At 37.5% G+C, this 14,844-nt stretch overlaps 1 protein-coding gene across 3 annotated transcripts in view; it reads left to right on the top strand.

Annotated features, from left to right (window-relative positions):
* Positions 1 to 12,078, top strand: part of LOC132198937 (optomotor-blind protein-like) — a 57,698-nt gene extending 45,620 nt beyond the window's left edge. For 2 of the 3 annotated variants that reach the window (XM_059623271.1, XM_059623270.1), the window contains exons 4-7: positions 701 to 847; positions 1,355 to 1,431; positions 9,338 to 9,585; positions 10,028 to 12,078. In XM_059623271.1, the coding sequence (XP_059479254.1) occupies positions 701 to 847; positions 1,355 to 1,431; positions 9,338 to 9,585; positions 10,028 to 10,923 (1,368 nt within the window). In that variant the 3' untranslated portion in view covers positions 10,924 to 12,078. The remainder of the gene's footprint in view (positions 1 to 700; positions 848 to 1,354; positions 1,432 to 9,337; positions 9,586 to 10,027) is intronic. The other variant, XM_059623272.1, reaches the window with a different exon arrangement.
* The last annotated feature ends 2,766 nt before the right edge of the window (positions 12,079 to 14,844 follow it).

The following is a 14,844-nucleotide window of genomic DNA, read 5'->3' as shown; positions in this document are numbered from 1 at the left end:
TGCTCGTGCTCACATCAGCTGATGTCCCCTGCAATTATTTGGAGCGTTTCTCCCCCTGCCTTTTTTTAGATTGATTTTTCATTGATCTCGGGAGAGAGACAAAAAAAGAGGAGCCGCTGAAAATAATGCATTTTTTTAAAGTGCTGATCGGTCATCTTGCGCAGGCTGAGACGATATGATTGCACCTAACCACGCGGAAAATGAAGCAGACAAGGACAAATTGCAGTCCCCAAAAGCACAGGCGATATCCGTCGCGTGATTAATGATCCCAAATTTATTCATGCCTGCGTTTTTCTCCTCTCTCTCCTCAGGGATGAGTTTTCGCGGGGAGAGATAAAATCGAACTACAATTTTTAAGTTCCGAGATCTTTTTCTTCGTGGAAAGATCAATTCGCTTTTCTTTGTGCTGCACCGCGACTGCTCATTATGCTGCAGGTGTCTAATTAGAACGCCGCGATGCAGTGGTTATCATTCAGCCCACCCACCACAATCTGCCTTCCGAGAGTGGCGAATGAGACGCAGGCATTGCTTTGTGCACACAATAGCCTCTCTGTGCGCGCAGACAAAAGAGAACAATTGAGAAAAGCGATATTTTTAATTTGTAAGGGTTCTCGCAGGTATTTTTTTAAAGAACCGCGGCGCCGCCAACGACTTTGCTTGATTTTTTCGCTCAATAAGTTTGTATTTTTTGCTGTTGCAGACGATCCTCAACTCGATGCACAAATACCAGCCAAGGTTCCACCTGGTCAGGGCCAACGACATCCTCAAACTGCCCTACTCCACCTTCAGGACGTACGTTTTCAAAGAAACCGAATTTATTGCAGTCACTGCATACCAAAATGAAAAGGTAACAATTTTTTAAAATTTAAATTTTTTTTATTAATTTTTATTAATTTATCTAGACTTTATCTATATTTTTATTTAGTTTATTTACTTTCAATTATTTATTAAATAATTTTTATTGAATATAAATCTGAATTTTCTAAGAATTTGAGCATTAAAAAATATGCACGTTTTTGCTGGAAAAATTACATTAATTAATGGTATAAATTTTCAAGTCATTTCCATGATTATTGTATATGATAATTTAATATTGTTTGGATGGTATGGTATCCTCTGTTAATCAAAATAATTTACACGTTACATAAAACTATAAACATAAATGAATTTTTGAAGAAAAGAATAAACGCATTATGAAAGAATAAAAAATGTGTCAAAATATAATATTTCATGACATATTGAATGGAGAATAAAGAAATAGAGCTACTGTTTTTAATTATTAATTCTATAAATTAAAAAAATCCTTCCTCAAAAGTTGCGATATTACAAAATTTATTTTCATTTTGATTTCCAGATAACTCAGTTGAAGATCGACAACAACCCCTTCGCCAAAGGCTTTAGAGACACGGGTGCTGGAAAACGCGAAAAAAAGTGAGTGTCTTTCTGAAATTTCTCATTTTAACTAATTTGTTTGTGAAAAATCTCGGTTACTTCAAAGCATCTCAATTCAATATTAAATATACCATAAATACCCATTATCACATTAAATCCAATAATTAACTTCATTTGGGAAAACAGGAACGTGATTTTTGTTCGCAAGAGAGGCGACGAATCTCTCACTTGCAAACCCTTTGACGTTAAAACAGAAAAATATATAATGCGCGCGGTGGGTGTTCATTTGGATCAATTAAAGTCGTGTGGGATAATAGGGAAGCGCTGGCCTAGAACAATAAAATTGAACATGACCACCCATAGTCCGAGGGATTCCTGCGAACACGATTTCAGCCACTCTCACTCACCCCTGCGCTTTTGCCAATTTGCTCATCGCGTATTTATAATTGCGCGAATTGCGCGCGTCGCATAAAACTGGAAAATTGACACGAACGAATTCGGCGTGTTTGAGCGTGCCAATTATTTGTTTTTGATGTGCAGCAATGATAGTGTGCTTTCGTGTTTTATTTCGGAGTTGCCATACAAAATAATAATATCCATTGAGCAGGTTTAGTGAGAGAGAGCGCAGAACCGACTTAATAATACACATACACTTGTGCAATAAACTTTTATTATCGTGCCTCTAATTTGTAATTGAAAATTGACGACGGGCTGAGAGGAAAACGTGCTGTCTAGACGGCTATTAATCCGGGATGTTTTGCATTAATTAAAATAAATAAAATGACGGGATTAAAGTAAGCACGACTGACCTCTACAAGTAAAACTCAAAAGCTCTTGCAATGAATAGAGGTACTGAACTTAAAACTTGAGAAAAAAAGTATTTAAATAATTGTTAGGAATTAATGTGACATGAAAGTGTTTTTAGAAATCCATCAAAAAACTACAAAACTTGTAAATTTTGATTTTTTTTTCATCATGTTATTTTGAATAGAAAATTATTTAATAAAAAAGGAGATTATCAGAAACACTAAATTTAAACCGGAAAAATTTTGAGAACAAAAAATCTGCAAGAATTAATTAAAAATAATGGGTTATGAATACAAATTTAAATTAAATACATGGTCTCGTGGAAAATAACCTCTAATAATGTATATTTAAAGTAAAAATTTGCTATCTTTCAATTTGTGAAATTTTTTTATAAAATCAATTAAATTTAATCATAAATTGTAAAATTTTATTCCCTCCTTGTATAAATTGCAATATATTTTTAAAGAAATCCTGCAAAATCTGAAATGAATTTTATTTTCACTATTTTTATTATTTGACTTCAATGCTCCTCTATTCCCGGGGCATCAAATCTATTCCGGACCAGACATCCAATAAAATGATATCATCTCTTTCGCTCTCGGAAATAGAGAGGCGCCAAAGGGACTATTATATACTTTTTTCTCTCTCTATTTTTTTTTTATTCCTCCACGGCTCCGTCAGAAGTTTTGCGCAGCGTGAAAGTCGACGCCGGCGTGAAATTGATTTTCCGGAATGGACGGGCTACTTTTGCTCTCATTATTTATGTGGCTCCAGAAGGGTTACGGCAGGCACATGATGTATCGTGTGCGTGGTCCAAATTGAAAATTCTTCCTGCAGGAAGGGAGCGAAAATGGAAATGAAGAGAGGCGCCGTAGGAGAGCTCATTTGCATACAAATTCCATTCAAAATATTGTTACACCAAAGAGCTGCGCGCCGAGCACATACTCAAAACTTATAATGTGCACAAGCGATCGTTTCCCGCCCATCATCACAGATGAAAAGAAAGGCCCAAGTGTCAAATTTCACGCAGCACGCATTCTCAAATCAGCTTTGTAAATAAAATAAAAATCCTACGCGATAGAGAAGGTAGGCGAAGTCAATCACACCTATCATTAAAGGGTCCAAATATTTGGCTGCTTTTTATATTGTCATGCAAATCGTGTGGCTGCGGCTTTTCATCTTTTATGGTCTGGCCAAAGGGTGAATTTCGTCGCACACAATGCTACTTTTCCCATATTAATACGTAATTGCCCCGCACAAAAAGTAGTCGACAATTACGCGCGGAAAAAGTTCATACACCGGGGCAGACAAATGCGAAAAAAAAGAGGGAATAACACGTATGCAAATTGCGCTGCTCCTGATGGGTGGTACGCGAAGCTGGCGTAATAAAAAGCAGCATGATGTTTCCAAATTGCTCCTTAATTGCTTTTTTAGGCAAAACCGGCAGAAGCATTATTTTCGTGCGTTTTCGCTGCCTGCTGGCGTGCTCTGCACACACCGCGCAAATGAAAGTGTTAACAAAAAGCTCTCCCTTTGCACACGCAGTAGCAGCATCGCCGGAACACACAAACTAACCCGACATCATCACTCTGCTCCCGAAAGGAAACGCTTTTTTGAATTATTATAGGCGCACAGTGCGGTGATATGTAGATGCAGAATGAAAAAAAAATGCTCAACCTCAAGTGACAAAATCGCGGTTCGAAATTTTATTTTGGGCAGATGTAAAATTATCTTCGTTTTTTTACGGTCGCCAAAAGTTTGTGCTGATAATATGCCGGATCTTAATCACCTAAATTCACCTTAGTTCTTTATGCAATTATATGCAAATTTTGATGTAGAATTTATTTTTTTACCATTTAAAAAAATGATTATATAGTAAAAATTTCATTAGAAATTATATAGCAAATGATGTTTTTTTTACAATTAATAAAAAACTTGATATATTAAAGTTCCTTTAATATCTTCTTTGAAAATTTTGGGGTACATCTTCATGTATTTTGGTACAAAATTAAAATTTTAACGTATTTTACCCGTATAGAACACCTAGGTCTAATATTTAAAAGATAAGTTAATTTTATAAAATTATGTATCGAAAATTTTCTTTTTTTGTAGGAGATGACTTTTCACAATATGTATGAAAGATTTATATTGAAAATTTAATGCTAAAACCTTTTTCAACGCATTAAATGAAATTTTAATTTCTTAATCTTACATTAAGCTTAAGACATCAATCAAATTTTGAAAATAATCAATTTCAAAGTACATCGAAGATTCCAATCAGTCGTGGCAACAATGTATCTCTCTTCTCAATAAAATAATTGCTAAAATAGGAGCAGGGCGGCTATGTTTCTTTCTTGGCCATAAGTATAATTGTTATAAAATAAAAGTTTAAACTTTAAAATAAAATAATAAACATTTAAAATTTCAATAAGAAAGAAAGTAATTTTAATATTATTTTTAATATAATTTAAAATTGAAGTAAAAAATAACAAATAAATTCCAAATTTTAAATAATATTATTAACAAGTAACATTAAATTTAGGTATTTACAAATTTTTCCTGACTGGAGGTCCAGAACACACACACTTTTGTTATATGGCCCCCCGTATATTTTACCGATCCGCAATCTTTCAGGCTGAGCGCGTTTCAGAATTTGTTTCCTCCGGTCGTGTGAAAAAATGAGCATGTTTATTTGCGCGCAATTGGCGAGAGCGAGAGATGATTTTGGGTCCGCGCTACGTTAAATTATTTAATTTGGCCGCGGTGCGCGCTCTGCGTGAGAGATAGCGAGAGACGTGGTTTTTATGATTTAATAATGCGGCATAAAATTAGCACTCGAATATATCCATTCTGTTGGTTTTATGCTGCGCGCGGATATATCTGGCGGAGAGATCGCGTGAGTTTTTGCAAGGCCCACCCTTGCTTGCTCGCTCACCAGAGAGTGAGAGAGAGCAATATTGGCCCACGGGCTGCGAGTTGTATACTTTATGGCCCAGCGCCGAGCTAATGGACTTGATGATGGAATGAGATATATCAATCAACATCTAATCCTCCTGGCTGCATTATTATTATTATTGTTGTTAATATAAAATTTTCTAACCTTCTCCCCCGTCTCCTTGCAATAAACAAAACTTTTTTTATTATAAAGTAATAATATGCGCATAATCATTTTTCACAAAAGACAATCGGCCTAGCAGGAAGTAATATAATAATTTCAGGCGTTGCTCGTTTTTCACATTTTTAAATTTATTGTTATGAATTTTTTGACACGGTCAGCGGCGGCGACGGCATTTCCTCCCCCCGGTACATTTTATGGGGTGTCTGAAGAGTGGTGCTTTTTGACGCAAAGGACATTTCGCTCTCCGCCGCCGCCGCCGCTGCGAGATTGTTTTATTGAAGTCGAGCATGAGGCGTACGTTTTTGTGTATATTGTGCATTTGATGTCGAGATAGCAGACACGAAGGCTCGTTCGTTCGTTCGTCGACGGCTCTGGTGTGTGTGGTCGCTTTGTGATGGCTGTGTATATGTTTAGGGCTCAATCACAACTTGATGCCCGCTAGTTAAATTTCATTCTGCGCCAGCAAATTATATTATTATTATTTCACGTGTAAAAAACACGGGGCAATTTCATGGTCTGCTTTTACAGTTATATAGCGACATCAAGTGCAGGATAAATTTTGGAAGAAAAAAAGAGAAACTTTGCGTGAAAAGCGCATAATAAATTAGTATAATTTTTGTAATTAATTTTATTTATTGGAATTTAAGACTGGCAATTTTCTTTAAATTGAATGAAATTTAAGATATTTAGACAATCAATGTATGAGATAATGATTCATTTTTTTATCGACCTGAAAAAAAATGCTGAAATAGCTTTAATTTTTGAATCATTTTTGGCTGTTTTACTATTTTTAAATGGAATAAGAGATTAATTTTAGTTCTTAAACTGTTACTTCTTTACACCTTTGTAAAAATTACACTAGAAACTTGAAAGCACAACGTTCTTTTTTTATATTTAAATACTTTTTTGAAATTTGAATCCATTTTTAGTTAAAAAAAATAATGACTGGGAATTTTTCAACTTATAAAATTTTAAGGAAAATATCTACCTTATATTTTTTGGGAAAAAAATGAAAACGATTCCACCAGTCTATAAGTAAATTTCCAAAAAATGGCTTTTTCTTTTTTAATTCAATTATTTTCTCAAATATTTTAAATTGCATCTCCATTTTGCAACTTTTTGAAGGTTTTTTGGCCCCGGAAAGGACAAATAAAGTGGCCTTTGAGTCACATAATAGCACCAACCAAACCGGAAACGCTATCAATAAACCAAAAGAATAGATAAAAATTGGTATCCGAAGCGCGAAACAATAAAAGAGTACGTGCGCGAATTTATCCATTCGAAGGAACCATACGTGGCTGTGATATGAAGGTGATTAAACAATTTGGGGCCAGGATTATCCAAGCTTGAAATTATGTTGTTGCAGCTGCTGTTTTTATTAGACCCGCCGCTTCCTCCAACATGATCCACTTGCAGGAATTATTTTCACGATATAGGTGGTATTACCAATTGTAATGCAAGGATAATAAATTCAAATATAATTTCGGCCGAGGGAATTACCACTGCAAATCGACGTACCTACCCGAGTGAGAATTGGCGCGCGGATGAGCATCGCGCAGGAGAGAGCAATAAAAACAATATTACGCCGCCGCAGGGCTCGTTTGCTGCTTCGAGAGAGTTTTCTCGGTCCGTGGTGCGCCTCACACGCTGCTCTCTGCTGACTAACAACCAGGGGCTAATCTGCATTTGAATAAACGCCAACTTGAAGATTCCATTAGCGTCTCTGCACGGGACTTATACACTCGAGGTGCAAAAAGACAGCACGAACCGCGACGCTTAATTGCCCCTGTTTGTTTTACAAGAAGTGCCCGGCCCGGCGCGTTTATAAAAAAAAATTATTATATGTATCGGCGGCAAATTGCATTTCTCTTATTAAGTTATTAAAAAGCGAATAATTATATTCGTGTGCATGTATTTTGACGGGCTTATTTATACATTTCATTAGGCGGTGCGGGGCAATTAAGCCTGCGTTCAATTTTCGCAACGCACGTGTCGCAGCAATCGCGAAATTGCTTTTACGACCAAAACCTCTCTCACGCGTTGAGCAAGTTTATATTTCTGAACGCTCGAATTTAGCTTTTGGCTAGAGAAAAATAAATGCTAATTGCGAACACACACGGCACTTATTCCTCAGCATCATTTCCTATTTCCTTGTATTCAATTGCGGGGAATTAAGAAATTAAAATATTTAAGTAGTTTATTTGTTTACTTTTTTAGATATAGAGTCACATGCAGAGAAAATTATAAAAATACATTAAAAAAACTTTGAGGTTATTAAAATTTTAATATTTGATCCAATACTTTTAATTTTTTTAAATATTTAATTTCATAATTATATCTTAATTTTTGTTATACAGTTTTTTTTTATTTCAAATTTCATTCTAATTCTCGATTACATTTCATTTAAATTTTAGGTTCTTGGTGTTATGTTACTAGTTTGAAAACTACTGCTAATAATAATATATTATAAAATCCATTCTGAAAATCTGTTAATCTACAGGATTGATTTTATAAAATTAATACTGATCCTCAACTATGGACATTGTTATTTATGAATTATGAAATATTTATATCAAAATGAATTAAAAAATTAGAAAAAAAAAATTCAAATTCCTGCTCCTTTGAGTTTCCGTGCATATTAATAAAATGAAAACGATTCAAAAATTGGAATGTCCCCCACGGCTTTCAATGAAATTAAAATTATTCAAAAAGAATGTGAGTTATGAGATTTCTCATCCCCACTCGGGGTGTGCATTATTCATTGTTGTGCTTTCTCGAGTGGCTTATGAAATATTATTTGTACATATAATATCGCCAGCGACGGCGTCCCTTGTATCCGTCATGGAAACATCTGCGGTATGGTATTAAAGCAGGGAGCACCGCACTGGGACATTGTTAAAAAGATCAAAATATTGCAGGGAGCAAGAAGATTTATTATAAGCGATATGAAACGCGCGGCTTTTATCGAGCATGCATGCGCTTTCTATTTGTCGAAGGGGTGCGAGAGAGATGCGGCGAGGGTGAGAATAATAATTCCGTCGCCGCGTATTACATAAGCTGATGCATCCCCAATAAAAGCTCTCGGCGCAAATAGGGTTCGGCAAAGGTCAAATTGAGTGCTAACAATGTTGCGTTGAACTTTTTGAACTCTCGCGCAAATGAGTGGATTAAAATTGGATTTGCTGTACCAGTGGCACCCATTATGACCCAAGGAAATTTCCCATCTAAATGTTAAGCAACTGCATTCAATTATGTCATAATTTTCCCCCGGCGCCTTTGACGGTGAAAATTTTTAATAATTAATGCAAAACCTTATTTCCTTTGAAAAGGAAGATGCGAAATAAGCTTGGAAATATAAATATATTTTTGGCTGAACAAAAAAGTGCCGCATTTTGCGAGGAAATGGTGAAGAGGGTTCGCTCTTTTTTTTCACCCACTCCTTCTTTTTTCTTTTGATTATTTTATAAATATATCCCCTCTTTTTTTTGTCGCACGAAAATGCGTAATTATTGCAGCAACAGCAGAGAGAAAAAGAAGAGAACGCGTCTGTCTCTTTTCAGGGAGCAAATGCAAATGTGAAAAGATGCTGTGAATAAAGCAAAGGGAAGGTGAGCGTCGCTCCCCAAAAACGGCGCGCAACAAATGCTCGTCGCTCTTTTAAGCACCGACTAATTGCCTCACAAAGAGAACTACGCCGAAAGTTGCTCGCTCTCAAAAGTCTCAAACACGCAGACGTACACACAGCTGATTAGATTCAAATATTAATTTAAGAGAACGACGGTTCCGCTCGGCGCGAGATGATTAAATCACTTTGGAGGAGAGGAAATTTTGATGATGCTTTGAGGTGCAAGTTGTAACGCCTGCAGCCGATCTATATGGTATATTTTCGCGAGCAGGCAAATTAGGCGGAGGCGCTTGCGGTGTATTATTAGCACACGTTATATTTCTCATCTCTTTTCTTTTCATCATCACACCCCGCACCATCAACACTTTCTAAATCGATTTTCAATGTGTTTTCAGAAGACAGGCGTTATTGGCAGCTCAAAGGCACCAGGAAGAAGCGCAAAGGCTGGCCGATCACCGCAAACACCGGTCGTCCGTGGCCGCCGACTCGTGCACCGACCCCGAGGACGAGCGCGTGGACGTGGTTGGCACCTCCGAGCCGTCGTCGCTCCTCCACCCGTCGCCGCACCACCCACACTTAGGACACCCCCATCTCGGACCCCACTTGGGCCACCATCTACACCCCAGCTTCCCCCAACACCCTGGTAGGTTTCAATTCTGAAATAATTGTATAAAATAATAATATTATGATAATTAAATCACTTTTTTTAATAAACATTACAAATTGCAAAATCCGAAGAAAATGAGCTGTGTTTCGGTCGAATGAGAATAAATAGATAACAATTCATTCAAACTAAATATTTTTAAACACACTTAAAAATAAAATTAAAAGTTAAATAGCAAGATTAAATTTTAAATACACAGTAAGAAATTTATAAAAATGCGAATAAAAGTTAAAATCCAGATATTTGGAAGAAATTTTCAGTCTTGAGAATGAAGAGCAATATCAAAATAAAATTTCATGATTCATGACTAATTTGATTCTGGGAACGATGGGGTTTGAGAGTTGAATTAATCTTAATTTATGCCATAGAAAATACAAATTAAATTTACATTTTTTCCTGACAGAATTGCCATTTTTTCTAGGTTGGTTCACTCTGCCCACCACCGACCCGAGCAGTAGTTCCTCAGAGCAAGAATCTCTTCTGCGGCGGACACGTTGTGAGGACATGGACAGTGCGGAAGTGAGCGACAGCAGTTCCGAGTCGGGCAGCACCGCGCAGGCGTCGTTCACCAAGCCCTCGCCGTCGAAGGACCCCCTGCCGGGCACCTCGTCCTCCGACTACCCTAGTCCCAACATCTCAGTTGGGCCCCCAATCCACCCCTCACCCCACCTGCTGCCCTACCTCTACCCCCACGGACTTTATCCCGGGCACCACATGCACCAGTTGCTGGGCCAACACCCACCCCCGTTGTCGTTGTTCACGGGGGCAGGGGCGCCCCCGGGCATTCACCCCCAGCTGCTGTTCAACGCGCAGCTCGCCCTGGCGGCGCAACACCCCCTCTTCGGCCACGCCTACCCTGGACTGGGGTCAGCGCTGGCCTCGTCTACCTCGCCGACCTCGGGGGGTGCGGGACCCCTGCTCTCTGAGAGGCTCAAGGCGGCGCACCGTTTCGCCCCTTACGGCCCCGTAACCAGCACCCCCAGTGCCACCACGCCCAGCTCTACCCTGTTGGGAACCTCCCCTCTCGGCTCAGCCTTTGAAACAGTCACCCCTGGCTCCCACCACAGTCCTCGCCACTCTCCCCGACCGACGTCGACGGACTCGGCCAAGCCAGCCATCGTCACCCCCACCCCAATCACCCCCAAAGTCGTAGCGGGCTCACCCGCCAGCAGTCCAACGCCGGTGGCGCCGTCCGACGGCAAGCCGCTCAACAACAACAGCAAGTCACCGCCGCCGATCAGCAGTGACCTCAAAAGCATTGAGAAAATGGTGAACGGCCTGGACAAGGGCGGCGGCGACGAAAAGGCCGAAAAGTGAAGAAGCACAAACTCTCTCTTACTCTCTCGTTGGGACTTATTGCCTTGTGTATAAAGTGTAAATATCGTACATAGTAAATTCACAACACACACACAAACTGAGAAATAATATAATATTTGCTGACTTTGTTGAAAAATGTCTCGTGCTAATTCTTTGTATGTTCCTCATTGCTGTAGACAAACAGAAGCTACTTCAAATTAGAGTTATTATATCATTCATTCATCGCGAATGAAGAAAAAAACGTAAAAAAAAATATGAAATTGCCTTAGGGCAATTGATTTTACCATGAATGTGCAAGGGTACGTTTCAAATAGGCGCGCGCTGTCTCGAAACCTACATCCATAGTTGAAGGAAAGTGATAATTTATTAATTAAATTAAATATTATTACAATAAATTCCAACTCGTCCCCCTGGATTTATTTGTTGTTGTCCACATTTCTTCTCAATCAGAGTGAAAACTATTATAACAAAATGATTTTTGAGTCGCTGTAACAATCCTTATTGACATTATAATTGATTAATTTAATCAACTGCTGCATTACTTGTTTTTGTTTTGTATAAATTTTGCCATACCAAAGATTAACATTTATATTCGTGAGATTTATAGAATTTTATTTTATTACGCCGAATTATGTTACAGAGTTTAACGAAGCAATCAATGTAAAATACAACAGTGACATATCCCCGGGAATTCTGTATTTTCAATCACAAAAATTATAAATCAGCAAAGCGTAGAAGAAGAAAATCGGCACACACGTAATTTAATTTCGCGGAGAATAAAGATTAGGTTGTTTTTCAATCACCACACTCTATTGCATTAATTAGCATGATTGGATCGACTATAATTATAAAGATTTTACGAAACCTGTCAATAAGGCGAAATAAATGAATTGATGTGCAATCTCTCTCTCTTCTTGATTTTCATGATCTGATGTCTTAATAAGCAATAATTATTATTCGGACGTGAATTCTATCTCATTAAAGAAAGAAACTATACCCACAATATTATTATTACTAGCAATTAGAGAGCAGTGAGGATGCTGACGAGTTAATGTTTGTTTTGTACATGTTCATGGTTTATTACTCTCTTATGAACCCATTATACATAAAAAATGCTATATACTTATAGAAAATAAAGAGCATTATACTGAAAAGGCATCTCGTTTTTCACTACTTTTATACCCAACAAGAATATATGAATGCGGTGGGTCCAGCCAGCGTATATCTGGCCCCAATTAATCGGCCCTTATCGCTGCTTGGGCGGCGCCTCTTCATCTCGTCCAGATAAGCAAATCGCCGCGCTTTGAAGTGGCCGCTGAAATCCCATCCCTGCTGCTGGCTGCATCCGGCCGCCGTGCAACTATTTCTCAATCTGCACGCACCAGACGGAAAACTAATCCCCAACTATATACGGTGCTAATCTTAAATTTTGATTAAAACGAAATCGAGAAGGCCGCCCGAAAAGTGAAATTCGAGCTGCTTGATCTTCAAATTTAAGAAATTAATTTTAATTCTCTCCTATATTTTTATTAATTTTGTGGAATCGTAGAAAATAGAACAGCAGCTGTTGAAATTGCTTTCCACTATCTTGATTTTCTCCCCCCGCGTAGTACGTGCTGCGTAAAAGAGCCCCTGTGAGAAACGAAAGTAGACTTTCAGTTTGTCACGTTTGTTGTGAGGAACGCATAGATCGCATCCTGTGGCCATAGCAACGCTTCGTCTAGTCTAGACCATCCTTTTGCTGACAACAACTTCGATCGTTAAACTTGACTTGGAAATTCAAGCATGAATGGATGATTTTTCCAGATTTTTCTAAGTACGATAAGTTAAAAAATAATCAAATAAAATCTCAAATCATGTAATATGATGAGGCGATATGAAAATAATTTTTCTATTGTTTTATTTTCAATGCCAAATAAGTATTTATTAAAAAAGCAGCCCTAACAACTTAAATAATAACGTGTTTAAAACATCAAAATTTACTGTCAATATATTTTCTGGAAAATAATATATTTAATATTTAGCAATTTTTGAAATTATATTTGTTACCGCAACAGATGAATTTTCAAGTTTTAAATTTTATGTTGAAGTGCTTTCTTGGTTTTTGTGATGCAGTGCAAAAGTCACTTCCTCTTCCTGTCTTGCATCTAAAAAAAGACAGCGTTTTGAGCGCACACGCATATTATACTTTATTTTAAGTGAGTGTTTATTGTGTTACTGATTGCGAGTAGCTGATTAGCCGTGAGCAGGTATAAGACCTTCCGCGCGATAGATTTAAATGCGCAGTGCGCGAAAAGGCGGCAGGTTAATTTTGTTTGACGCGCTCAAGTGTTTCGAATAATTTTAATTAACACACGCGGCGTGAGTGCCAACTTGTGTCGCTCGTCCGACTATTATCTAGTAATTGAAATTTGTTTCCGCGCCAAAACAACGCCGTTTTATTTAATTTCCTCATCGTACTTCAAACTTAATTAAAATATATAATATGTTACATAAAACAAAAGTCTTTATTATTTCAAAACTAATTAAAGTATCCACGAAAAAAAACCCTAAATCGAAAAATAAAATATTATTTTAAATTCTGAGAAACTTCATGCTTTTGTCTCTTTTCTGCTGATGTTCACTCTAGATAAATGTGAAAAAAAAACCGGGCTGCTAAAGTATCAATGCAGCAAACGATGGCTATCTGCATTAAACTTCTAGCCGAGCGCTTTACTCACCTATTTATCCAACACGAGGTGGAAAGTGACACGTCAGCGGCGGCGGCAGCTAGTTAGAGTTTGTTGGTTTTAGCCAGCAGGTGGGTCACGCCAATGTTAATTGCACTTCTGTCACCTAAACCTGTTCCTCCGGAAGTCAACATAACATCTTGGCCAGTTTTGTGTTCGAGCCTACTTGCCTCGCTCTATATAAACTCGCGAGTGTGGCACGGACTTTTTAAAATGAGAGAAAATCCATCACTTATCTCGGAGCTCGTCGTGACAAGTCAGGCCACTGCTGAGCTTAAGAGAAGCAAGCACTGGATTAATGATTCGTTACTCTTGTCGGCTGAAGTTCCATTATTCATTTTGTAACTTCATTTCAGCATCATCTGAAGACAACAACTCAAAAGCTCCTTTGCTTATGAATGAATGAATTGAATTTGTACAAGTGAAAATTTTACTTTCAATAATCACATATACATAAATTTTCATACAATTGACAATATTCTTAATTTTAAATAGTTATTAAATATATTATTTTTTTTAATAAAATGTGCATCTATATTTAAATAAATTTATACAATTTTTAAAATAACCTTTTTTGCTTATAGATTTTGATTACACTTAAAAAAATAAAAGTTTATAAAACTCATAAGTTGTATATTGAGGTTAGTTTTTTGCCTTGACTTTAACGTCAATTTTCATTTTATGAGTTCGAGCGGATAATAATTAATGATTTATTCAATTCAAAAAATAATTTGCAAACAAGCTAACAAGCAAACAAGCTAATTTAAATGATGCATTTGTTTGACATTCAAATTTTTAATGCCTATATTTCTATTTCCATTCTTTGCCAAATTGATAATTACAAGTATCTATTTCAAATGTGCCCTTTTAAATTAATTGATGTGCGCGTCACACTTGCTCATGACTTCCAAAATAAAAACTGATGCATAACAAATGTATTTATGCTGCAAATTTACGATCAATCTCGTAAAAAAACGCATTGTGTTTCGCGCGAGGGCGAATTGCAGTGGAGCAGAAAAGGGGTGTCTGGGGGAGAGTGGGGAGGGAGGGAGGGGGTGATATGTCACTTCTTGCCGGGGCTAGGTTAGGGGATCTCACTTACACATGTCGCTAAATGAGGCGTTATTTTCTCTCTTGTCTGCCGCTGCCGCTGACAAAGAAATCTATATGCGTTTTCCAGCACGCCGCGTCT

This window comes from Neocloeon triangulifer, unplaced genomic scaffold (assembly GCF_031216515.1).
Source record: "Neocloeon triangulifer isolate White Clay Creek 2 clone unplaced genomic scaffold, ASM3121651v1 ptg000013l, whole genome shotgun sequence".
Lineage (NCBI taxonomy): Eukaryota > Metazoa > Arthropoda > Insecta > Ephemeroptera > Baetidae > Neocloeon > Neocloeon triangulifer.
This window is presented reverse-complemented; position numbering and strand designations above follow the sequence as displayed.